Genomic DNA, 27,630 nt, shown 5'->3' on the forward strand with positions numbered 1-27,630 from the left:
ACTTCTCCTTTAGCCCATCTAATCAAGAGTTGACTCTGCCTCTAAAATCTAGGCATGGAAGTAAAGCTTCATCTTCCCTCTAAGGTTGCCTTTCCAAAGGGTGTGACAGCTATCTGAGACAGGCCTTTAACCACATACCTGAGTCATCCTTGTTATTGTGACTTCAGTTTTAGGGTGCCCTTTGCTTGGTGAGTCTTCAATGTTTACTTCTTAGAAGCTGGTAAATGAGCCTGAGAAGATGAGGTAGATGGAAGAGAAGCCTCCGGCTGGGCTGCCACAGATTTGTGAGAGGCAGCTCTATTTCCAGCAGGTGGAGCTTCATATGCTGGAGGTGGGGCTTCATTTCCAGCTGGTGGGGCTCCATACCCTGCAGGGAGGGCTTCATATGTCACTGGTGGGGTTCCATATCCCGCAGGTGGGGCTCCATATCCCGCAGGTGATGCTCCATATCCTGGTGGTGGGGGTCTGTAGACCACAACTGGGTATGCTGAGAAGGAAAAATATCAGTTAGTCATTTTTTAGAGTAGACAAGGAATAAGTAAGAAGGAGGTAGAAGATAAAAAATAATACTGGGGCTTCCCTGGTGGCGCAGTGGTTAAGAATCCACCTGCGGGCTTCCCTGGTGGTGCAGTGGTTGAGAGTCCGCCTGCCGATGCAGGGGACACGGGTTCGTGCCCCGGTACGGGAAGATTCCACGTGCCGCAGAGCGGCTGGGCCCATGAGCCATGGCCTCTGAGCCTGCGCGTCCGGAGCCTGTGCTCCGCGGTGGGAGAGCCCACAACAGTGAGAGGCCCGCGTACTGAAAAAAAAGAATCCGCCTGCCAATGCAGGGGACACGGGTTCAAGCCCTGGTCCGGGAAGATCCCACATGCTGCGGAGCAACTAAGCCCGTGAGCCACAACTACTGAGCCTGTGCTCTAGAGCCTGTGAGCCACAACTACTGAGCCCACGTGCCACAACTACTGAAGCCCATGCGCCTAGGGCCTGTGCCCTGCAACAAGAGAAGCCACCGCAATGAGAAGCCCCTGCACTGCACGAAGAGTAGTCCCTGCTCGCTGCAACTAGAGAAAAGCCCTTGCGTGGCAATGAAGACCCAATGCAGCCAAAAATAAATAAATAATTAAAATTAAAAATAATAATAATAATAATACTGAAGCAAACTGACACAGGAAGAGAATTCAGGCAGAACAATGCAGAAGCCATATTCTTCAGCCATCACCAGCTGAAGGCTTTATCATTTCTTGTTGTGGAAGAATTCAAATCAACATGAAAACAACCCTATAGTTATATCTCTACATTACTTATAGTTGTACCCAGATACATACTTAATAAAGTTTGTTTTGATGATACAAAAGTAATAAATGCTCAATGAGGAATATGTATTTGGGAAATAGAGAAGAGATAAAATTTTAAAAGTCATCTATAATTCCATAATCAAACACAAAAACTTAATATTTTGGTGCATTTATTGGTAGGATCTCTGTTAATCTTTTTTATACGATCATGATTATAACAACCATACAATTTTTTAAAAATCTGGCTCTTTTTACTTGACATTATGAGAAAGTTCTTTATATTATTAATGTATTTCATAAATTAAAAGCTGGACTATATTTTATCATGCTGATAAGTGCTACTTATGATAAGTGCTCCCTGGTTGTTGGAGAGCATGTTGCTTCCAAATTTCCAATTAATATTATAATAAACATGAGTTTTATTTATTTCCTTGGCTACATTCCCTAAGTGATTTGACTGTATCAGTGTGAATGGACTGTCAAGTTACTTTTCCATAATCCATATTTATGTTTAAGCTATGTAGAAAACACATTAAAAGAACTGTCTTAAAGATGCTCAAAGAACTAAAGGAAAATGTGGAGAAAGTCAAGAAAATTGTATATGAACAAAATACAAGTATCAATAAAGAGATAGAAAACCTAACAAGAAAAGAAACAAACAAAAAATTCTGGAGCTAAAAAGTACAATAACTGAAATGAAAAATTCACTAGAGGAATTTACATTCAGATTTGAATAGGCAAAAGAAAGAATCGGTAAACCTGACTACAGGACAATAAAAATTGTTGATACTGAGGAACAGAAAGAAAAAGACTGAAGAAAAGTGATCAGAGCCCAAGGGACCAGTGGGACACTACCAAGCAGACCAACATACACATTGTGGAAGTTCCAGAAAAAGAAGAGAGAGAAAAAGATGTAGAGAAAATATTTGAAGAAATAATGGCTGAAGACTTCCCAAATCTGATGAAAGACATGAATATAAACATCAAAGAAGCTCAATAAACTCCAAGTAAGATGAACTCAAAGAGATCCACACTGAGACACATTATAATCAAACTTTCAAAAGCCAAAGATAAAGAGAGAATCTTGACAGCAGCAAGAGAGAAGTGAATAATCTCATACAAGAGATCCTCAATAAGAAAGTCAGCAGATTTCTCACCAGAAACGTTGGAGGCTAGAAATAAACTGTCCAACAAGAATCCTATATCTGGCCAAACTCCTGTGAGAGTGAGAAAGAAATTAAGATGTTTCCAGATAAACAAAAGCTGAGGGAGTTCATTACTACTAGACTTGCCCTGCAAGAAATGCTTAAGGGAGTCCTACAAGGTGAAATGAAAGGACACTAGACAGTAATCTGAAACCAAATGAAGAAATAAAGATTTCAATAAAGGTAAATCATTGAGCAATTATAAAAGCTAATATTATTATAACAATGGTTTGTAATTCCATTTTTGTTTTCTACATAACTAAAGAGACTAATGCATTTAAAAGAATTATTAGGTTATGTTTTGGGGGGCACAATGTATAAAGATGAATTTTGTGACATCAACTGAAAGGGGTGAAGACAGAGGGGCTGTAAAGGTACAGAGTATTTGTATGTTACTAAAGTTAAGACAGTAAAAATTCAAATTAGTGTTATAACTTTAGGATGCTAGATGTAACCCCCATGGTAGCCACACACACACACACACACACACACACACACACACACACACACACACACACACAGAGAACAGCTATGAAATATAAACAAAAGGAAATGAGAGTAGTGGGAGTCAAGATGGCCATGTGGGAAGACATGGAGTTAGTGTCTCCCCACAACTAGGGCACCTGCCAGCCTCTGGTGGGGGACTCTGATGCCCAAGGAGACAGAAGGAACCCCAAAGTGAACCAGTTGGTCATAGGGGACTGAGGGGGGAGGAGAAGTGGAGGCCAGACAGGATCAGCGCCCCTGAGGCTGGGGAGATCAGGAGAAGCAGCTGGGAGGGACTCTCTGGGAAGAGCAGGAGAGGAGTGGAGGGTGATTGCCTGGCCCACTCAGGCCGGGGAGCCTGCTGAGCTCCCAGACCGGTACCCACCCCATCCAGGCCGCGTGGGTCCTGGGGGCATAGAAGGGAGGTCAGAGAGATCAGGAGTCAAAATCAACTAAACACAAAAGAAGACAGTAATGCAGGAAATGAGGGTCAAAAAAGCTATAACGCATATAGAAACCAAATAGTGAAATGACAGAAGTAAGGCCCCCATCATCAGTAATTACTTTAAATGTAAGTGGATTAAATTCCCCAATCAAAAGACAGAGATTGGTAGAATGAATAAAAATTCATGATTCAACTGCATGCTGTGTGTATGAGACTTATTCTAGATACAAAGACATAAATAAATCGAAAGTAAAAGGTTGGAAAAAGATATTCCACGTAAATAGTAACCAAAAGAGAGCAAAAGTGGCTATACTAATATCTGACTAAATAGACTTTACATCAAAAAGATTATGAGATAAAGAAGGAAATTACATATTAATAAAATGTTCAGTACAGCAAAAGGATATAACAATTATAAACATTTACACACCTAATGACAGACCATCACGTATATGAAGCAAAAACTGACAGAATTGAAGGAAGAAATAGACAGTACTACAATAATAGTTGTAGACTTCAATATCCTTCACTCACAATGATGGCTAGAACAACCAGACAGAAGATAAATAAGGAAATAGAGGACATAAAAAATACAACAAACCAACTGGATCTAACAGACAAATATATGACACTCTACCCAACAACAATAGAATACACATTCCTCTCAAGTATACATGGTACATTTTTCAGAATAGAACATATATTAGGCAACAAAGTAAGTCTGGATAGATTTTAAAAGATAGATGTCATACAAAGTAGCTTCTCTGACCACAAAGGGATGAATTTACAAATCAACAACAGAAGTAAAACTGGAAAAATTACAAATTTGTGGAAATTAAACACCGCACTCTTAAACCACAAATGGATCAAAGAAGAACTCACAAGGGAGGTTATAAAATACTTAGAGATGAATGAAAATGAAAACACAACATACCGGGACTTCCCTGGTGGTCCAGTGGCTAAGACTCGGTGTTCCCAATGCAGGGGACCCGGGTTTGATCCCTGGTCAGGGAATTAGATACCACATGCCACAACTAAGAGTTTGCATGCCACAACTAAAAGATCCCACATGCCACAACCAAGACCTGCTGAAGCCAAATAAATAAATAAATTTTTTGAGCTTTTTTTTGTTTTTAATTATTTTTTTTTTTTAATTTTTATTTTTTGCAGTACGTGGGCCTCTCACTGTTGTGGCCTCTCCTATTGCGGAGCACAGGCTCCGGACACGCAGGCCCAGCGGCCATGGCTCACAGGCCCAGCTGCTCCGTGGCATGTGGGATCTTCCCGGACCGGGGCACAAACCTGCATCCCCTGCATCGGCAGGCGGACTCTCAACCGCTGTACCACCAGGGAAGCCCCTAATTTATATTTTTATACAGCAGGTTTTATTAGTTATCTATTTTATACATATTTGTGTATATATGTCAATCCCAATCTCCCAATTCATCCCACCACCACCCCACATAATAAATAAATATTTAAAACAAACAAACAAAAAACACCATATACCAAAGCTCAAAGGATGCAGCAAAAGCAACGCTAAGGGGGAAATTTATAGCTAAAATCACAGTAAAAAACAAAAAAGATCCTAAGTCAACAACCTAACTTAAAGAACTAAGAAAAGAAGAACAAACTAAATCCAAAGCTAGCAGAAGGAAGGAAATAATAACAATTAGAACATAGATAAATGAAAAAGAGAATAGAAAAACAATAGAGAAAATCAGTGCAGCCAAAAGCTGGTTCTTTGAAAAGATCAACAAAATTGAGAAACCTTTAGCTAGACTGACCAAGAAAAAAAGAGAAGATTCAAATTATTAAAATTAGAAATGGAAGTGGGTACATTACTACTGATTCTACAGAGATAAGAAGGATTATAATACGCTACTATGAACAACTGTATGTTAGCAAATTGGATAGCCTAGAAGAAATGGATAAATTCCTAGAAGCCTAAAACCGATAACACTAAATCATGAAGGAATAGAAAATCTGTATAGACCTAGTAAGGAGACTGAATAATAATTTAAAAAATCTCCCAACAAAGAAAACACCTGGACCTGACTGTGTCACTGCTGAATTCTACTAAACACATAAAGAACTAATACCAATCCTTCTCAAACTTTTCCAAAAAATTGAAGATGAGGGAACACTTCCTAACTCATTTTATTACCTATTGTGAATAATGCTTCTATGAACATGGTGTACAAATGTCTCTTAGACCCTGCTTTCTATTCTTTTGGTATATACCCAGAAGTGGAATTGCTGGGTCATTAAAAATGTTTTTAGGAACCTCCATACTATTTTTCACAGTGGCTGTCCCACCAACAGTATATAAGCATTCCAATTTCTCCACATACTTGCCAACATTTGTTGTTTACTGGTTTTTTTTTGATAGCAGCCATCCTAATGGGCAAGAAATGAAAACTTATGTTCTCACAAAAACCTGTACCAAAACCTGCAACCAATCCAGATATACTTGAGCTGCTGAATGGTTAAACAAACTGTTGTACATCTATACCATGAACTATTACTCAACAAAAAGAAGGAACAAATTATTGATACATGCAACAACCTGGGTGAATCTTGAGGAATAATGCTGAGTGAAAAAAGTCTATCCCAAAAGCTTACATACTACATGATTCCATTTATATAACAATCTTGAAATGTCAAAATTATAGAAATGGAGAACAGATTAGTGGTTGCCATGCGTTAAAGAGGAGGGGGAGGAAGGGAAGTAGGTGTAGCTATAAAAAGACAAACAGAAGTGATCCTTGTGGTAATGTAAATGTTCTGCATTTTTATTGTATCCATGTCAATACCCTGGTTGTGATATTATACTATAGTTCTGCAAAATGTTACCAGTGGGAGAAACTAGGTAAAAGGTATAAAGAATATCTCAGTATTATTTCCAAAAATGTATGGGAATTTACAATTATCTCAAAATAAAAAGTTTAATTAAAAAACCATAATTATAGCAATAGACAATCCAAAAAGGAAATTAAGAAAACAATTACATTTACAATATTATCCAAAAGAATAAAATACCTAGGAATAAATGTAACCAAGGAGGTAAAAGACTTGTGCTTTGGGACTTCTCTGGTGGTGCATTGAGAAGACTCCACGCTCCCAATGCAGGAGGCCCAGCTTCGATCCCTGGTCAGGGAACTAGATCCCACATGTGTACCGCAACTAAGAGTTCGCATGCCACAACTAAGGATCCTGCATGCTGCAACTAACACCCAGTGCAACCAAATAAATAAATAAATATTTTTTAAAAAAGACTTGTGCATTGAAAACTACAAAACGTTACTGAGATAAATTAAAGAAGACCTACATAAATAAAAAGAGTTCCTATGTTCATGGGTTAGAAGACAATATTAAATTAAGATAGCAATTCCCCCAAAACTGATCTACAAATTAAATGCAATCCCTATCAAAATTCTAATGGTCTTTTTGCAGAAATGTAAAAGTTGATTCTCAAATTCATATGGAGCTATAAGGGACCATGGATGGCCAAAACAATATTGAAAAAGAAATACAAAATAGGAGGACTCACACTTCCCTATTTTGAAACTTACTACAAAGTTACAGTAATCAAAATAATGTGGTACTGGCATAGGCTAGACTCATATACCAATGGGAATAGAACTGAGAGTCCAGAAATAAACCCAAACATCTATTACCAATTGATTTTCAACAAGGGTGCCAAGACCACCCAGTGGGGAAAGAATAGTGTCTTCAACAAATGATTCCTGGACAACTGGATAAGCACATGCAAAAGAACAGAGCTGGACCCTAACCTTACTCCATATACAAAAATTAACTCATAGAGACTTCCCTGGTGGTCCAGTGGTTAAGACTCCATGCTCCCAACGCAGGGGGCCCGGGTCCAATCCCTGGTCAGGGAACTAGATCCTGCATGCCGCAACTAAAAGATCTTGCATGCCGCAATGAAGATCTTGCATGCAGCAACAAAGATCCCATGTGCCACAACTAAGACCCGGTGCAGCCAAATAAATAAATATTCTTTAAAATTAAAAAAAAAATAACTCATAATGAATCAATAACTGAAATATAAGAGCCAAAATTATAAAACTCTTAGATAAAACATAGGGGTAGATCTTCATGACATTGGACTTGGCAATGGATTCTTAATTTGATACCAAAAGCACAACTAACAAGAGAAAAAAATAGATAAATTCATCAAAAATTAAAACTTTTGTGCATCAAAGGATATTCTCAAGAATGTAAAAGATGACCTACAGAATGGGCAACATATTTGCAAGTCCCATATCTGATAAGGATATCCAGAATATATAAAGAACTCTTACAACTCAAACAATGAAAAGACAAACTACCCAAGTTAAAAATGGGCAAGGACTAGAATAGATATATCTCCAAAGAAGATATGCAAATGGCCAAGAAGCACATGAAAAGATGTTCAATATCATTTATCATCAAGGAAATGCATATTAAAATTATAATGAGATATCTCCTCACAATCACTAGGATGGCTTTAATATAAACAACAAGCAAAAAAAAGTTAAGTAACAAGCATTGGCAAGGATGTGGAGAAATAGGAAATTGTACATTGCTGGTGAGAATACAAAACAGTGCAGTTGCTGTGGAAAATAGTTTGGTGGTTCCTCAAAAAAGTTAAACATTAAATTACCATATGACCCAATAATTCCAAATGTAGGTATATACCCAAGAGAAATGAAAACTTATGTCCACCTGGAAACCTATATACAAATGTTTGTAGGAGATATTATTCATAACAACCAAAAGGTGGAAACAAGCCAAATGTTAATCAGTGGATGAATGGATAACAAACTATGATACATGCAATGGAATATTAGTCAGTCACAAAAAATGAATAAAGTACTGATAATGCTACAACTTGGATGAACCTTGAAAATATTATGCTAAGTGAGATAAGCCAAACACAAAGGTCACATGTTGCTTGACTCCTTTTATGTGATATACACAGAATACGCAAAGCAGATTAGAGGAAACCAAGAGATGTGGGGAGGGGACAATGGGGAATGATTACTTAGTGGGTATGGAGTATTCTTATGGAGTGATGAAAAAGTTTTGTTTTGTTTTTTTGGCCTCGCCACGCAGCATGCGGGATCTTAGTTCCCCGACCAGGGATCAAACCTGCGTCCCCTGCAGTGGAAGCGTGGTCTTAACCACTGGACTGCCAGGGAAGTCCTGAAAAACTTTTGAAACTAGAGAGAGCTGGCGGTTGCACAACATTGTGAATACGCTAAATACCACTGAATTGTACATTTTAAAATGGTTAATTGTACGTTATGTGAATTTCAACTCAAAAACGTTTTTATAAAACTTTAGCAACACTTACTTTTAGATCTTGAATATTAGATTTTAGTAACCCTTAAAAACTAAGGTAACTATTAAGACTATAGATAACTATCCTTCAGCTGTATACAAAACTAAATAAGCCGATGGACATGTACGTCATGCTCCAAGGAGAACCCAAGAGACAGCCTGCATTTGGGGGTCTGTTGGTAACCTGTTAGGAGACTTTTTGTGGTCCACCAACAGACTGTGGACCGTAGTTGAGAATCACTGATCTATGTCTCCTGGGAACATGACTCAGCAGCTATGGACAGGCACGACTGTTAAAGGAAAGTGTACAGGGCATAAAGCCGAGGACTGGAGTCCTCGGTGAGGTTGAAGGGCATGGCACAAGCATGATGGCTATGCTTGTGTGAAAGGGGAAGGGGGAAGTTGGCAAGAGCACATGTTTCTGCTCAGGCTGTAAGCAGGAAGTGGCTGTTCCCACTGATGGGAGTTGCCCAGGTATGCTCCATATTTGTACATTATAGTTAAAAGTAAACCTGAAATGGAAGCCTGTCATTTACTGACTTGCCACTGAGTTTTAGTCTGGAAATGAAGTCATGGACTCAACCATTTTCCAGCCCCCCAAACCTCTGCTGCTTCTTCTGCAGCAGAATTGGAGGCAAGGTAGCAGTGAATAGATCTTTGAGCCCCTGGCGTACATTTCCACCTCCCAGGAAGAACCTCCATGCCATATCTTACCTGGACAAGGCGTCTGTTGGGTGCACATCATGCCCCCTGGTGCAGTAATTATATAGGGTCCTGAAGTGCCGAACCAGTAATTTACACTTCCAAGTGGAATTCCTCTGGCAGCTGAGAAGACAAGTTTGGCAAAATAGGGACTCTTTAATTCTTTTAAGTCAGATGTACAGCAGCTAGCAACCAAATAATTAACAGAGTATTAACCATCACCTTACATGTGTGTCCAACAATGTCCCCAGGATACAAGATTAAAAATATACATTGCCCTTGTCCTCAACTGTATGCTTCTTGAAGGCAGTGATTGTGTATATTTGCCTGTGCTTATTGAAGGCCTAGCATAACACCCACCATGATAGGTATTCAGAAAAAATTTCCAAGTGAGAATTCTATCAAGTTGGCAAGTCCATTAAAGGCCAATGTAATGGCAGTACTAAAGAAAGCACTTCTGTTTGTCTCCCTCTGCCTCTCTCTTAAAAGGACACTTTTGATGGTATTTGAGGTCCACTTGAATAATCCAGAGTAATCCCCTCATCTCAAGATCCTTAATTATATCTGAGAAGGCTTTTTTTTTTTTTTTTACAAACAAGGTAACATTCACAGATTCTGAGGATTAGGACACAGATTATATCTTTGGGAGCCATTATCAGCCTGCCACACTAATTTCTGGCCTATGGCATATGACCAGAAGTAATGCTTCCAGGCCTGACCCATGAAAACTTCCCAGGTGAGATCTTTACTCTCTTCCCCTCTCTGCTCGCTACCCAAAGAGGTCTTGGAAGCCATGTGTTAACGATGGCAGAGACTCTATTACCCTGGGTCCCTGAAGGGCTATGTGGAACAGAGCCCCCTTTCACCCCTGCTGATTGGCCTTTATATAAGCAGTAATATCCATTATCTTAAGCCATTGATAATTTGGGGTTTATCTGTTTCAATAGCTAGCATTATCTTAACTAATTCACTCTGAATCTAAAGTTGTCATCCTTCCCTGTTACCCTCCCTTTCAATATTCTATTAGTATCCCCTTTCAGAATAAGTCATTATTTTATTCACTTACATGTTCGCTTATTTCTTATATGACTCTCACTAGACTGTAAGTTTAACAAAAGCAGGGACTATGTACTTATGTCTCGTTCACTGTTGTGTTCCCAATTGTCGCTTCTAGTGTTTGGCACACAATAGGTACTCAATACATGTTTGCTAAAAACTTAAATCAAAGAGCCCTGACAAAGCAACTCTGCTGAGGCGAAAGGAATCTTTCCTGGTCATATAATCAGCTCATGATGCATGATGGGTGTTTAATTCCAAAGGCCTCAAGGAAGCCCATTCACAAGACCTGACTCTTGCCAGGGGAGTAGGCATAGGCTTCCACACCTAAACCATGACATAATCAGACCCAGAGCAGTTTCAGACATTGGGCCAAGTTCATATAAGTTGCCTAAATCCTTTCCAAGTGGCTGTGCAATGGCTGAGACACTGACCTACCTTTGCAGGCGAAGAAGCAGAACTTAATGAGAGCACGAAGAGAATCCCCTGAAGTTGCCTGACCCTTATCTCATAATCCTAAAAATAAGCCCCCTCAGTACTGTGAGGCCAAAAATAAGAGTGAATTCAAGACCCAGAATGCAATTGTCCCGAGTTCCCCAGACATCTGTAGCAAAGGGGAACTGGATTTCCAAGTGTCCCCTGACCCGGATTCTTCATAGCTACACTCCCTCTGTCTGTAGGACACTCTGTTATCCAATGTCAGGCTTCCAGATGCTGTCTGCCCTCTGGACCATGAAGAGCTGCCAGTTGGGTACAGCTTGTGAACTCCTTGGCCTTTATATATTTGCACTGTATTTTTAACAGTAACTGCAACAAATTTTCTTACTCCTCAATTTTCTCTAACATCGTTCTTCATCACCCCTCTTCTCCAGCAGTTCACTGAAATCTCTTGATAATTCTGCCAAAAACCTCAAATTTCCTCATGCAATGCACATTTTTCAGTCTTCATTTTACCAAACATCTCTCCAGCAGCTGACAGATGACTACCCAGTAATGCTTGAACCTTTCTCCTCCCTTGACTTCCAGGATAATGAACTCACTTGATTCTTCTCTCACCTCTCAGTCAGCCCCTTCTCAATCTCCATTGAAGGTCACCCCTCCCTACCTATCCTTTAAATGTTGAGGACCCTTGGCATACCATCCTTAATTCACTGAATGAGCCCATCATTCACATGGCTTCAGAGATGACCGATGTGCTGAGGATTTCCAAATCAGTGTCTTGATACAGTGCATCTTTGGAGCTCCAAGCTGCATGTCTACTGCCTCTAGCAGCTTGTGTACCTCACACTTAATATGGTGCAGGGGTTAAGAGTGTAGGCTCAAAAGGACACAACATCTTTTATACAGTATTCCTGCCAAAATACATGACCTGAATATAATCATGAGGAAACAGACAAACAGAAATTAAGGGATATTCTACGAAACAATAAGGCTGTATTCTTTTTAAAATGTCAGGGTCATGAAAGACAAAAAGAAAGGCTGAGCGCAGACTAAAGGAGACCAAAGAAATAGGACAACTGAATTCAATATGTGATCTGGGATTAGATCCTGGATTGGAAAAAAAAAATGCTATTAGAATTAGGAATAGTAATGGTCAATCATTTGAATTTGAATAATCAATAGTATTGTTTCAATGTTAAATTTTCTGATTTGATAAGCACACTGAGGTTAGATGAGAGAATGCCCTTGTTCTTAGGAGATACACACTGAAATATTTAGAAATGAAGGAAATGATCTTTGTGACTTACTCCCAAATAGTTCAAACAAAAGCAGGAAAAAAAAAGAATAACATAAAGCAAACGTGGGGACTTCTCTGCTGGCGCAGTGGTTAAGAATCCGCCTGCCAACGCAGGGGACATGGGTTCGAGCCCTGGTATGGGAAGATCCCACATGCCGCGGAGCAACTAAGCCCACGCGCCACAACTACTGAGCCCGCGCACCTAGAGCCCGTGTTCTGCAACAAGAGAAGCCACCGCAATGAGAAGCCCGTGCACCACAATGAAGTGTAGCCCCCACTCACCGCAACTAGAGAAAGCCTGCGTGCAGCACTGAAGACCCAACACAGCCAAAAATAAATAAACAAATAAATTTATTATTTTTAAAAAAGCAAATGTAGGAAAATGTTAATAATGGGTTAATCTAGATGAAGGTCCATGTGAGTTCACTGTAATATTCTTAAAACTTTCTATAGATCTTATTTTTTTTCAAAATGAAAAGTTTAAAGAGAGAGAGTATGTTTAAGGTTCAAATTCCAGCTCCACCACTTGCTAACTGTATAGCCTTGAGAAATTATATAACCATCACTGACTCAGTTTCCCTAGCTATACATTGGGGATAATGATAGAACCTACATCATAAGTTTTTGTGAGGATTAAATAAATTAACACATGTAAAGGCCTTGGAACACTGCCCAGTATATGATAAGCATTCAATAAATGTTAGCTAGTATTAATTACTATGTCTAAAGTTGAACTCAATTCCTCTCCAATTTAGACTATCGCTTATACTCATTTTTTTTTTTTTTCGGCCATGTGGCTAGCAGGATCTTAGCTCCCTGACTAGGGATGGAACCCGGGCCAATCCCCAACCACTGAAAGCATCGAGTCCTAACCACGGGACCGCCAGGGAATTCCCTAGACTATCTCTTATACACTTGACTATGGTCTATAGCATCATGATCCAGTCAGTCTTCTAAGGTAGAAAATTCACTACATTCGTCTGTATGTCCCCAGAACTTTGCCCATGCCTCTATTACAGCACATGTCATAAGACAGGATAATGTATTTGCATATGTCTATCTCTACTGGACTGTGTTTGTCTCAACTAGACTGGAGTTGGGAGTGGAGAAGGCAAGGGAGAAAGGGGAAGAGCATTCCAGACAGAGCAAATAGCATGAAGGCTCAGAGGTGGGAGGGCAAGGCACAAAGAAACCCAGTTGGATTGGAGTACAAAAGGTGAGAGAATGAGGGATATAAAGTGAGGCTAGATTGAATTAAAATATAACATAAAAAGATTATTTGTATCCTCTGGTACATCCATTAGATCAGTGCTGCAGGGCTTGATGGTACCTCTTCCCATGCTTTAGTCCCATGGAAGATGGGAATTAAACCTAAGAGAAGCAAAGGCAAAGTCAGAAAGGAGAGAAGACAAAAAGCCATGCCAGAGGAAGAAGAGCCAAGGCCACGCTACCGAAAACAAGACTACTCAGTGATACATGAGACCGGCACTTAAATGGACAGAAGACTATCAGGTATAATTAGCTGTTCAGGTGTCTGACGGTAAGCTCCCATTAGACTGCAAACTCCTTCAGGACAGGGAGGGACTAAATCTTGTGTTCCTAGCACGTAGTATGTTACTTGGCACATAGTCAGTAGGCTCAGGAAATGCCCGCTGAATACATGTGCAAATATCAACCGCCTGACCACAGAGGCCAGAAGTCTTCACTAGCTAACAGTCTTACTTCAATTACACAGGCCCCCAAACCCCAAAGCGCTTGATAATTTTATAAGCATCGCTCACCAGCAGAGGCAGCTTTCATCAGCAGCTGGGCAAATTCAATGGCACCTCCTTTTCTGAAGGATAATTTAAAAATAGCCTGTCCTTCCCAGCCACCTGGAGGAAGAAACGGCACACACTCACTAAGAGGCTGGCATGCTGTTACAGAAGGACTGCCACAAACAATAAGAGAAGCACTACCCAATGAAGCAGGGGCCAAGTCTGAATCTTAAACCTTCTGGAAGCTTTTGAGAAAAAATACACTTCTGAGGGGGGACACTTACCATCTGGAGCTGCCTGAATGGTTCCTTTAATGTAGTTGGGGGCAAAGATTGGTTGTTGAATGGTGCAATTACTCATCAGACCAAATGGCATCATAAAAGAAAGCATGGGGTCATTGACTAAGTGTGAAGTCACGAAGATCACCTAAGAGAGAAAAGAAACTTTGGAAAAGGAATGCAATTTATCCATGGATTGAGACATATAAGAGCAATTCTGAAGTTAAGGCTGCTTTGGCATTCTGGCCTAATTGAGAAGCATGACCAATTTTCTTCCATTACACTTCAACATGGAAAATTTCAAAGGAGAAATGGTTTAAAATACTTTGAAAGTCAATGTTTAACCTCTCTCCATTTTAAGGAAAAATGTAGAGTTAATCAGATCAAAGTAGAAGTAGAAATTACCCGGTATGAAGTGAGAAACAATGTTCCTCTTTTTGTACCATTAAAGAGATCATATCCCACTGGTTGCTGTAGGAAGGAGAGGTCCACATCCTGACTCTGCTTCAAGACACTGCAGAAAAGACAGGGCAGACAGCACACAATTTAGAATCTATATAAAATTATACAAACAGAGCTCGTAGCATAGTTTCTAGCCTGGAGGGAGATTTTAATAAAAGTTACTTGCTGCTGCTACTGCTACTACTATTTTATTAAAATAGAAAGGAATTTAAATGATCTTATTCTCTGACAATTCACACTTCTTCTTCTTTATCATTGGGTTCTTTTTTTAAAAAAAATTAGTTCCCCCACTCTTTTATTAATTAATTTATTATTTTTGGCTGCGTTGGGTCTTAGTTGTGGCACTCGTTATCTTTCATTGTGGCTCACAGGCTCTTCACTGCGGCACGAGGGCTCTCTAGTTGAGGCTCATGGACTTAGTTGCCCCACAGCATGTGGGATCTTAGTTTCCCAACCAGGGATCGAACCCACCTTCACCTTCATTGGAAGGCAGATTCTTTACCACTGGACCACCAGGGAAGTCCCATTGGGTTCTTCTTTCTTATCAAACCTAATTCTATTCTTAATGTATATTCATTAATTTTTCTACTTCTTGTGCAGTTGGTATAAAGCACTCTGTTAACGGAAATGTTTCTTGGACTCTGGTAAAGAACGTTAGGCACACGCAGAGTGCTCCCGAACGCTCTGACATGTTCCCTCTGTCTGTCATGTTCTCCCTGCACTCCTAACCTGAAAAACTTGGGCTCATCCTATTCTTACTCACAGAATCCTACTGGGTTTTTTCCCTTTCTTAGCAATTTATATATATAAATTATAAATATATAAGTGGGTGCTACTAAATATTAAAAGAATGAGTGAATGAAAACATGAATATAGGTAATAATGCAAGAAATATATGACATACATCACATAAATGGAACAAAAATATCATGGCAGTTTGGTGGAAGGAGAGATTAGCTCTTGGTTGAAGTAATTAGGAATGACTTTACAGAAAGGTTGACATTTGAGCTGATTCTTTTTTTTTTTAGGCCATGCCATGCAGCATGCAGGATCTTAGCTTCCCAACCAGGGATCCCCTGCATTGGGAGTACAGAGTCTTAACCACTGGACCACCAGGGAAGTCCCACTGAGCCAATTCTTAAGAGATGAATAGTGTTTCAGTAGGCAGAAGTGAGGGTAGGGGAAAATCCTGATGGGGAGCAAACAGCATTAATGGAGGTATGCAGTGGAAAGAAAACTGTGTACTTGGGAGCAGCCTACCTATGTGGATTCATCAAAACAGCATGGAAGTGAGACCGGGAGGAATAGTGAGATAAAGCTGGAATCATGCTGGGACTAGAGCTTGGAGACATCATTCAATAGGCAAGGCAGAACTGTGACTTACAGCTGTCTCAGCAAGGAAGTCACATGATCAAGGAAGTGGTGGTATGTCAGAGGGATCCATTTAAGAGTTCCTAAAAATGTTGCGATATGAGGTAATAAGAACTGGAACTAGGATGGTGGTGTATGGATAAAAAGGGCTTTTTAAGAGACTATGAAAAAATAGGATGTCAGCAAAAATGGTGGAATAAGGAACTCTAAAGGTCAGCCTAGAACTCTAGAATCTAATCAAAAGTTTATAGCAACTAGGGGAATGTTTAATCAAGAAAAAAATAGTTGAATGTCAATAAGGGAGTTTTGTGCACTTTAACTTACCCTAGTACTATCCTCCACTTCCCAGTTTGGCAACAGCCTTGACAACAACAACCCATATTCTCAGTATAGGTGCCCACTCCTGGGCGGAGGAGAACAGACCTTATTGTGGTTTGACCTGTCCAGTGGCTTCCTGGAGGACTAGCTCTAAGGGCATGTGCCTAACTCAGAACTCTCTTAGGACTTAGGCAGCTACCTAGGGCACATCTGTCAAAAACATTTCAAGGCAAATGTGTTAGAGCTGCTATCTGGGGCAAAGAATGACATTTTGGGCAAACAATAAAAAAACTGAAAAGTGAGGAAGGAAAGACTGGGAAATGAGATACTTTGAGGAACAAAGGCTTTGAAAACCTCTGACATGTTCATGGGAATCTAGAAAGCACCACACATACATTTTCAGGGCTGAGTTCATGCTCAGAAGAATCCTGAGAAGGCCCCAAAACTGTTACCTCTGGTTGACAGTGAGGCTCTGCTCAAGCAGGCAGTGAAAGCTAAGACAGAGTTTTAAACTGCCTAGCTGAGTGATAAAGACAGGCTCCAACACACACACACACACACACACACACACACACACACACAGGCCATCTGCAAAGGCTGGGATTTTGTTGTTGTTGTTCCAAACATACAAGTAAACTGTCAAATCACTAGCTAGCCTCTAAATTAACATAAAAGAGGCCACACATGTCATTAGCCACACATAACAAAGAATATAGACTTTACAAAATTAGTTCAGGGGTCTTCCCTGGTGGCGCAGTGATTGAGAGTCCGCCTGCCAATGCAGGGGACACGGGTTCGTGCCCCAGTCTGGGAAGATCCCACATGCCGCGGAGTGGCTGGGCCTGTGAGCCATGGCCGCTGAGCCTGCGCATCCGGAGCCTGTGCTCCGCAACGGGAGAGGCCACAACAGTGAGAGGCCCGCGTACCGCAAAAAAAAAAAAAAAAATTAGTTCAGAAAAATCACTAAACAATAACTACAACATGCAGCAACAACACCCTGTGGAAGAGGGAGAGTCTGATTTCCAGAGTTGCCACATTATAATTTTTAAAAATGTCCAGTTTTCAACAAAAGAAAAACATGAAGCATGCAAAGAAACAAGAAAGTATGGGACTTCCCTAGTGGTGCAGTGGTTAAGAATCTGCCTGCCAATGCAGGGGACGTGGGTTCGAGCCCTGGTCCGGGAAGATCCTACATGCCACAGAGCAACTAAGCCCGTGCGCCACAACTACTGAGCAGGCACTCTAGAGCCCACGAGCCACAACTACTGAAGCCCGTGAGCCACAACTACTGAAGCCCACGTGCCTAGAGCCCATGCTCCGCAACAAGAGAAGCCACTGAAATGAGAAGCCTGCACGCTGCAACGAACAGTAGCCCCTGCTCGCCTCAACTAAAGAAAGCCGGCACGCAGCAATGAAGACCCAAAGCAGCCATAAATAAATAAATAAATAAATTTATTTCAAAAAACTAATTGCCCCTTAGGAAGCCAAGAAATTAGATTCACTAGACAAAGACTCTAAATAAACTATTTAAATATATTCAAAAAGTTAAAAGAAACAATGACTTAATAACTTAAGGAAAAGGATGAAAACAATGTCTCATCATGTAGAGAATACAAAAATAAAGATAGAAATTATAAAAAGGAACCAAATAGAAATTCTGGAGTTGAAGACTATAATAACTGATATAAAAAGTTCAGTAGTGGGGGACTTAATGGCATATTTCAGCAGGCAGAAGAATCAGTGAACTTGAAGATAGGTCAATTGAGATGAATAGTTACTACCTGAGTAACACAAAGAAAAAAGAATAAAGAAAAAGGAACAGAGTCTAACAGACCTGTGGAACACAATCAAACATATCAACATATGTATTATGCGACTGGCAGAAGGAGAGGAGAGGAAAAAAGGGGGAATAAAGAATTTTTGAACAAATAATGTCCACAATTTTCCCAAATTTAATGAAATACATGAATCTACACATCCAAGCTCAACAAACTCCAAGTAGGATAAACTCAAAGAGATCCACACTGAGACACATTGCAATCAAACTGTTGAAAGCCAAATACAGAGAATCTTGAAAGCAGCAAGAGAAGAAAATTATCATGCACAAGGAATCCTCAATAAGACAAACAGCTAACTTCTCACCAGAAAATATGGAGGTAATGGGATGAAATATTCAAAGTGCTAAAAGGAAAAAAAAATTGTCAACCAAGAATTCTAAATCTGGCCAAACTATCCTTCAAAAATTAAGGAAAAAATAAAACATTACCAAGTGAACAAAAACTGACAGAGTTTATCACTACTAGATCTGAACTATAAGAAATGTTAAAGGAAGTCCTTCTGCCTGAAATAAAAAGACACTGGACAGTAAATGAAATCAACACAAAGAAATAAAGAACACTGGGAAAGATAATTACATAGGTAAATTAAAAATCAATATTAATGAATTTTGGGTTTGTTCATTTCATTTCATCCTATATGATTTAAAACACAATTGCATAAAACAATAATTATAAATCTATAATGATGAGCACACAATGTATAAAGATGTAATTTGTGACAATCACAATATAAGAGGGCAGAGCTATGTAGGAGTAAAGTTTTTGCATATAATTAAAACTAAGTTGGTATTAATTTGAACTAGATTGTTATAAATTAAGATGTTAAACATAATCTATGGGGCAACCACAAAGAAGATAACTAAAATACGTGCAGCAAAGGAAATGAAGAGAGATAAAGATGGTACACTAAGAAATATCTGTTAAACACAAAAAAACACTCATGGAGGAATTGAGGAACAAAAATGATATAAGAAATATAGAAAACAAATAGCAAAAGAGCAGAAGTTAAATTCTTCCTTATTATTACATTAAATTAAATGGATTAAAGTCTCCAATTAAAAGGCAGAGAATGGTAGAATATATTTTTTAAAAAACATATTACTGCTATAGACTGTCTACAAAAACTCACTTGAGATCTAAAGACACAAATAGGTTGAAAGTAAAAGGATGGAAAAAGATACTCCATGAAACAGTAACCAAAAGAGAGCTGAAGTGGCTATACTAATATCAGAAAAACATAAGCTTATTTATCTCTTGTAAAAATAAAATACAGTGTGTGTGAAAAAAAGTTATTACAAGACAAAGAGGAATCTTCTGTAATACTAAAAGCGTTAATCATCAAAAAGATACAACAAAAAAAACAAAAAAAAAACAAACAGAAAACAAACAACAACAACAAAAAAAGATACAACAATGATAAGCATGGATACATCTAACAAAATTCAACTAGACCTAACATATAAGGACACTCCCTCCACAAAGGTAGAATACACATTCTTCTCAAGTGCACATGGAACAGTCTCTAGGATAGACCATATGTTGGGCCACAAAACAAGTCTCACAAAATTTATGAAGACTGCAATCATACAAAGTATCTTTTGACTACAATGGAATGAAATTAGAAAACAATAACTGAAGGATATCTGACAAAGTAACAAATATATGGAAATTAAACATCACATTCTTCTTCTTCTTTTTTTTTTTTTTTTGCAGTATGCGGGCCTCTCACTGTTGTGGCCTCTCCTGTTGCGGAGCACAGGCTCCAGACGCGCAGGCTCAGCAGCCATAGCTCACAGGCCCAGCCACTCCGTGGCATGTGGGATCTTCCTGGACCGGGGCACGAACCTGTGTCCCCTGCATCGGCAGGCGGACTCTCAACCATGAGCCACCAGGGAAGCCCTAAACATCACATTCTTAAACAACCAATGGGTCAAAGAAGAAATCATAAGTGAAATTAGAAAATACTTCGATCTAAATGAAAGCAAAAGCATACATACCAAAATTATTTAGATGCAGCAAAAGCAGTGCTTAAGAGTGAAATTTATAGCTTGTAATGCCTACATTTTTTAAAAGAGAGATTTCATATTAATAATCTAACTTTCCACCTTAGGGACCTAGAAAAACAAAAGCAAATGAAACCCAAAGCTAGCAGTAGGGAGGAAATAATAAAGATTACAATGGAGATAAATGAAATAAAGAATAGAAAAATAGAATCAATGAAACCAAAGTTATTTCATTGTGAAGATCAACAAAATGTACCAATCTTTAGCTAAACTGACCAAGGAAAAAAGAAAATTCAAATGACTAAAACTATGGATGAAAGTGGGGATGTTGGGCTTCCCTGGTAGCGCAGTGGTTAAGAATCCACCTGCCAGGGCTTCCGTGGTGGCGCAGTGGTTGAGAGTTCGCCTGCCGATGCAGGGGACACGGGTTTGTGCCCCGGTCCGGGAGGATCCCGCATGCCGCAGAGTGGCTGGGCCCGTGGGCCATGGCCGCTGGGCCTGCGCGTCCGGAGCCTGTGCTCTGCAGTGGGAGAGGCCACAACAGTGAGAGGCCCGCGTACCGCAAAAAAAAAAGAAAAGAAAAGAAAAGAAAAGAATCCACCTGCCAATGCAGGGGACATGGGTTCAAGCCCTGGTCCAGGAAGATCCCACATGCCGCGGAGCAACTAAGCCTGTGCGCCACAACTACTGAGCCTGCAAGCCACACTACTGAAGCCCACTTGCCTAGAGCCCGTGCTCTTCCACAAGAGAAGCCACTGCAATGAGAAGCCTGAGCACCTCAACAAAGAGCAGCCCCCACTCGCTGCAACTAGAGAAAGCCTGCGTGCAGCAACAAAGACCCAATACAGCCAAATATAAATAAATAAATAAATAACATTTTAAAAAAAGCAAGAAAGTGGGGATGTTATCACAGACCTTACAGAGATTTAAAATAAGATTATAAGAGAATATATGAACAATTGTATGGCAACAAATTAGATAACATAGATAAAATGGGTAAATTCCTAGAAAAAAACGACTGAAATTGACTAAAGGAAGAAAATTGGAATAGACCTATAACAGGTAGAGATTGAATCAGTAGTCAAAAAACTTCCAATAAGAAAAAAACAGAAAAATACTCATGTAAAAAATCCTCAAAAAAAAAAATACTAGTAAACTGAATATAACAACACATTAAGAGGATTATACACCATGACCAACTGGGATTTATCCCTGGAATGCAAAGATAGTTTAAGATATGAAAGTCAATCAATAAAATAAAAATAGAACTACCTTATGATCCAGCAATCCCACTTCTGGGTATATATCCAAAGGAAATGAAAATAGGATAGCAAACAAGTATCTGTACTCCCATGTTCACTGAAGCATTATTGATAATAGCCAAGATATGGAAACCATGTAAGTGTCCATCAATGAATGAACAGATAAAGAAGATGTGAGATAGATAGATATGTATGGACAGAGAGAGAGAGAGAGAGAGAGAGAGAGAGAGAGAGAGAGAGAGAGAGAGCCACACAGAGAAAGACAATACTGCGTGGAATCTTTAAAAAGTCAAACTCAAAGAAACAGAGAAGTAGGGTGTTGCCAGAGGCAAGGGGCCAGGGTGGGGGGCTGTGGAGAGAATAGGGACAGGTTAGGAAAAGGATCAAACTTAATATAATTTTTTTTAAAAATAGAGATTTTTTTAAAGAAAATCAATCAATGTAATATACCACATTGACAAAATGAAGGACAAAAAACCACACGATCATCTCAATTGATGCAGAAAAAGCATTTGACAAAATTTTACACTCTTTGATGATAAACACACTCAACAAACTAGGAATCATAGGAAACTACCCCAAAATAATAAAAGCCATTTATGAAAAGCCCACAGCTAACATCATACTCAATGGTGAGAGATGAAAGCATTTCTTCTAAGATCTGGAAAAAGGTAAGGATGCCCACTCTCACCACTTCTATGGTAAAATGATCTTCAACAAGGGTGCCATGACCACTCAATGGGGAAAGAACAGTCTCTTCAACAAATGATGTTGGAAAAACTAGATATCCACATGCAAAAGAATGAAGTTGGACCTTTAACTTACACCATCTTAAAAATTCGACTCAAAATGGATTAAAGAACCAAACATAATCTCTAACACTACAAAACTTCTGGAAGAAAACATAGGTGGAAATTTTCATGACACTGGACTTGGCAACAATTTCTTGCATGTGACACCAAAAGCACAGGCAACAAAAGCAAAAATAGACAAATGGGACTATATCAAACTTGAAAACTTTTGTGCATCAAAGAACACAATCAACAGAGTGAAATGTCAACCTATAGAATGGGGGAAAATATTTGCAAACCATAAGAGGTTAATATCCAGAATATGTAAAGAACTCCTACAACTCAACAACACCAAAAAAAACCCAAACCGATTTAAAAATGGACAAAGGACTTAAATAAACATTTCTCCAAAGATGATATATAAATGGCTAAAAAATATGAAAAGATGTTCAACATTATTAATCATCAGAGGAATGCAAATCAAAACCATGAATGAGATATCACCTCACACCTATTAGGATGGCTACTATTGAAAAAAGAAAAGTGTTGCCTAGGATGTCGATAAATTGGAACTCTTGTGCACTCTTGGTGGGATTGTAAAATGGTGCGACAACTATGGAACAGTATGGAGTCTCCTCAAAAATTAAAAATAGAACTACTCCATAATCCAGCAATCCCACTTCTGGGTATATATCGAAAAGAATTGAAAGCAGGGTCTCAAAGAGATATTTGCACACTCACGTTCATAGCAGCACTATTCATAATAGCCAAGAGGTGGAAGCAACATAAAAGTCTATCAATGAATGAATGGAGAAACAAAATGTGTTATATGAGTGAAATGGAATATTATTCAGCCTTAAAAAGGAAGGAAATCTTGTCACATGTTACAACATGGGTGAATCTTGAGGACATTATGCCAAGTGAAATAACCCAGACAAAGACAAATACTATATGATCTCACCTACATGTGGAATCTAAAAAAAAAATTCAAATTCACAGAAGCAGAGAGTAGAACAGTGGTTATTGGGGGCTGATGGGATGGGGGAAATGGAGAGATGTTAAGCAAGGTTACAAAATTTACAGTTAAGTAGGATGAATAAGTCTAGAGATCGAATATATAGGCATGAAGACTATATTGTACTTAATACTATATTGAACACTGGAAATACGCTAAGAGAGTAAAAAAATGATCATTATGTGAGATGACACGTTAATTAACTTGACTGTAGGAATCATTTCACTATGTATATTACATCAAATTACCATGTTGTATACTTAAATATATACAATTTTTATGTTTTTAGTGGCTAAGATGGTAAATTTTGTTATGTGCTTTTTACCACACAAAAAATGAACAACTTTGGGATTTCCCCGGTGGCGCAGTGGTTAAGAATCTGCCTGCCAATGCAGGGGACACGAGTTCCATCCCTGGTCCAAGAACATCCCACATGCCGTGGAGCAACTAAGCCCATGGGCCACAACTACTGAGCCCACGTGCCACAACTACTGAAGCCCGCACACATAGAGCCCGTGCTCTGCAACAAGAGAAGCCACCGCAATGAGAAGGCTGAACACTGCAACGAAGAGTAGCCCCTGCTCGCCACAACCAGAGAAAGCCCGCGAGCAGAAACAAAGACCCAACACAGCCAAAAATAAATAAATAAATACATAAATAAATATATTTATTAAAAAATGAACAATTTAGCAAAAAAATGGAGAACATTTATGAACCAAGAAAATTTACCAAATACATATAGTCAATAACCATAAGACAAAAATAATTTCACTAGCAATTAAGCTTTAAAAAAAGATATCAGTATTCAGATTCCATGATCAGACTGAGAGAGCTATCAAAGATTAACACAGGGTGTTGGCATTGGGCACTCAAAGTATTAAAAGGAATGTAATTTGATATAATTCTGTAGGGTAATTTTGCAATAAATATATTTCTGTGTATAAATATATTAAATATAAAATATTTTTAATATTTTGACAAGATCTTTCATATTAAAAATATATTTTTTAAATATTTTTTTAAAAGTCTGTGTCCTCTGATCCCACAATTCCACTTTCAGGAATATATCTGAAAGAAACATTCTGACAGGTAGGCAAAGATAAATCTTTAAAAAGTTCACTGCAGCAATGTTTATAGCAATGACAAATTAAAATCAGACTATCTGGGACTTCCCTGGTGGCGCACTGGTTAAGAATCCGCCTGCCAATGCAGGGGACACAGGTTCCAGCCCTGGTCTAGAAGATCCCACATGCTGTGGAACAACCAAGCCCATGCACCACAACTACTGAACCTGCATTCTACAGCCTGCGAGCCACAACTACTGAGCCTGCGTGCCACAACTACTGAAGCCTGCATGCCTAGAGCCCATGTTCCACAACAAGAGAAACCACTGCAATGAGAAGCCTGCGCACTGCAACGAAGAGTAGCCCCCACTCGCCGCAACTAGAGAAAGCCTGTGCGCAGCAACGAAGACCCAACGCAGCCAAAAAAAAAAGGAAAGAATATATCCTTCTTTAAAAAAAAAAAAAAATCAGACTATCCCAGATATGGGCTGGAGCAAATATGTATGCATACTGGAGTACAAGACATTGAAAACAATGATGTAGGTACCGACACTGGAAAGCATCCCCTATACATTGGTAAATGAGAAAAACAAGTTACAAAGCAGTCTGACAGGGGAAGGTGCGTATATTTCCACAGGGGAAAGTACAGAAGGATACATACCAAAATGTAAAAAGCACTGGATGTAGGAATTTGGGGTAATTTAAAATTTTTCCCAAGTTTTCTACATGGTTTTACCTGCACACATTTTTGAATATGGATTTTAAAAAAAACAAAACTCAATGTCTTCCCTTTTTACCAGTAGAGTCTGGCCCACACATTTATGACTTTTCAGCTGGGATCAGAAAAAAACCTCCACACAACACAGCCAAGCTGTGATGAATTTCTCAACTGTGTATTGTGAATAGTCCAGAGAAGTCAAAATACAACCAATCTTCTCCCTCTCAAGCTATTTCTTTAAAGTGTTTTTTATCCAGGAAGCCAGAGCACCTACAGTGACTTCTTTGCTGAGAAGAAAGAAGAGAAGCAGTCCTTTTCCTTTTAGAGGGGCAGCCAGAGTAGAGAAGTGAATGCATAGTGCCTAAGTTCAGAGCTCTCCCACATGCACTGGCCATGTGATTTTAAGCAAATTACTTCTCTTTCAGTTTTCCCACCTGTGAAACGAGGAAACTAGTACTGATCCTTATTGCAGATAGAGCAGTTATAACTATAAAGCCCTTGCACAGTGCTCGGCTATGGTTAACCATTCAAGAGCACACCAGGGACCCCACAAAGGTAATCAAAGGACCATAAAATCAGTATATGTTACAATTTTTTAAAACCATGCGTCATTCCCTGCCTCCAGCACACAAACAGAAAAGCAGACAGACAGACTCGTAGCCTGAATGAGAAGACACCCGAACACCAGATTAGAAGTGGCTTCAAGGCACAGAGCCACAGGCACACAGGGCAGCGTTCTCTAGGCCAGTGTGCACGCGGTCAGAATGGTGGGCAATCATCTCCTACTACAAAACTGAACAAACAGCAGCGGTCCTTCAGGGGCAAGGGAGAACCTACCGCCTTGACGGCGCGTATAAATCTGTCAAGAAAATATTCTGGGGAAGGAAGCATAGAAAAAAGATCTGGACATCAGCGTTTGGTACTGACTTAAATGGTCTTCCTGACAGATGCATTCAAAGCGACCTAGGTGTGCTCTGCCTCACCTGAGCACAGCCCTGGGCTTCAGAGTCTCACTGCTAGGCGAGCGCAAAGGAAAACGAGGGCAAACCGGAGCAGAGAGGAGCACCTTTAAGAAGTGCCGGGGGCTGGGGCAGACCTCTGGAAAAATGGGGGCGGGGGATGAAGGAGGGGAGCGGAGCAGAGTCGAGGTGTTAGGTGGGGAAGTGAAAATGGGTGGTTCCGGGCTGAGCCTGACAGAGGCGAGAGGAGAGGGGCGAGCGGTGGTCACCGCTAGCACCACACAGAGCGATCGGTGCGAACCCCAAGGCCGCCATGGGAGGCAAGAGAGCGTCATTCTTCCTAGACGCGTCTTCTTCCGGTCCTGATCTTTAGAAAAAAGTAAGACCAGTCATCTCCTTGGTTGGGGCGAAGACGAGAGAGGGCTTTTCGAAGTTCTGAGAGTGAGGAGAGGCCCCTGACAGTTCGGGATCCTTCCAGAAAGATTCCAAAGACACTCATGCCTCTTCTACCTCCCAGAAGCCTGGCACCTTGTTCCCGTCACTCTACAAAGGTAGCGCACTAACAGCAGCCGCAAGCGACCCGGAGGGTCGGTGCGACTCCCCACTCCCACCACTGCACTTCCACCTTTCTTCTGAGGCAGCACGCGCCCTTCACACGTGCAACGGCCCCCGCTGCCGCCTTCCCATTCCGAACACCCGTGAGGCAGCAAGCGCCCTAGCGTCGGGGCGGAGCCACGCCCGCTGCGCACGCGGAAAAGGCGGGAAAGTCTGATGCGCTGAGAGTTTGCGAGCCGCCAGTTCCCCGTGCATCTGCTGCCTCCTCTGACAGCTCCGCAGGCTTCCTTTCACGCACCTTTCGCCGAAGGGGATGAGGGCCCAGCGACGGTTCTCGGTGTGGCTCCGGTTCACTGCCATCCTGCCCTAGGGCCGCTCCTGCCGCCCCTCAGATGGGAAGGGGCGGGGCCTGCGCCAAGCTGTTGGGTGGGGCTCTGAAAGGGAGGGCGGAGATTATGGCGTAAGGGACTGAGGCGGCTGGTCACGTGAGGGGCCTTGGTCAGAGGACCAGACTGAGTCAAGGTCGAGACAGCCCTGATGGGGAAGGGGGAGGGTCCAGGGAGTTGACTCCACCTCCGGAGCGCAGAGGAGTGAGTGATGAGTGGCCTCCTCGACGGTGATTCGCCGTCTTGGCCCCTATGTGGCTGCCCCGCTGCCCACGGGTATGAACTTGAATTGGTCCTGTTGGGAATCAAAATTAAAAGTGGAATTTTCCTACGCCCTCCCTGGCCTGAGTCAGGAAGCTGTTGCCCTTTGGAGAAAGGGTCCAGAACGATTCCTCACCTCTCCTAAGGCGAGCAGAACTTTCTTCCACCAAAGAAAGCCTGGGATCAGAGCCGATTTCTTGTGAGGCAGCATCCAGGAAAGGGTGCGTTGCTGGGTCAGGAAATCAAAGGGGGAATTTCGACCCTGTGTGAGTCTGTTCCAGCTCCAAGATGGAGAGAGACTTTTGTCTCTGTGGCA

General features: G+C 40.5%; 1 protein-coding gene across 1 annotated transcript; it reads right to left on the reverse strand.

The window, feature by feature from the left end:
• WBP2NL (WBP2 N-terminal like) lies at positions 1-27,027 on the reverse strand. Its single transcript, XM_060165539.1, has 6 exons — positions 26,966-27,027; positions 14,717-14,825; positions 14,318-14,459; positions 14,058-14,150; positions 9,495-9,605; positions 1-487 (listed from the first exon to the last, which is right to left on the reverse strand). The coding sequence occupies exons 1-6, from the start codon at positions 27,025-27,027 to the stop codon at positions 204-206; spliced, it is 801 nt and encodes a 266-aa protein (XP_060021522.1). The 3' UTR covers positions 1-203.
• Between the last annotated feature and the right edge of the window lie 603 nt (positions 27,028-27,630).

Source organism: Lagenorhynchus albirostris, chromosome 11 (assembly GCF_949774975.1).
Source record: "Lagenorhynchus albirostris chromosome 11, mLagAlb1.1, whole genome shotgun sequence".
NCBI classification, from domain to species: Eukaryota; Metazoa; Chordata; class Mammalia; order Artiodactyla; family Delphinidae; genus Lagenorhynchus; species Lagenorhynchus albirostris.

Coding starts and splice junctions, on each gene's coding strand:
- WBP2NL (XM_060165539.1), bottom strand. CDS start 27,027: ATGGCAGTGAACCGGAGCCACACCGAGAACCGTCGCTGGGCCCTCATC. Junction 14,151..14,317: donor CATTCAGGCAGCTCCAGATG/GTAAGTGTCCCC, acceptor TTCTTCCTCCAG/GTGGCTGGGAAGGACAGGCT. Junction 488..9,494: donor CCAACAGACGCCTTGTCCAG/GTAAGATATGGC, acceptor TTTCCTTCTCAG/CATACCCAGTTGTGGTCTAC.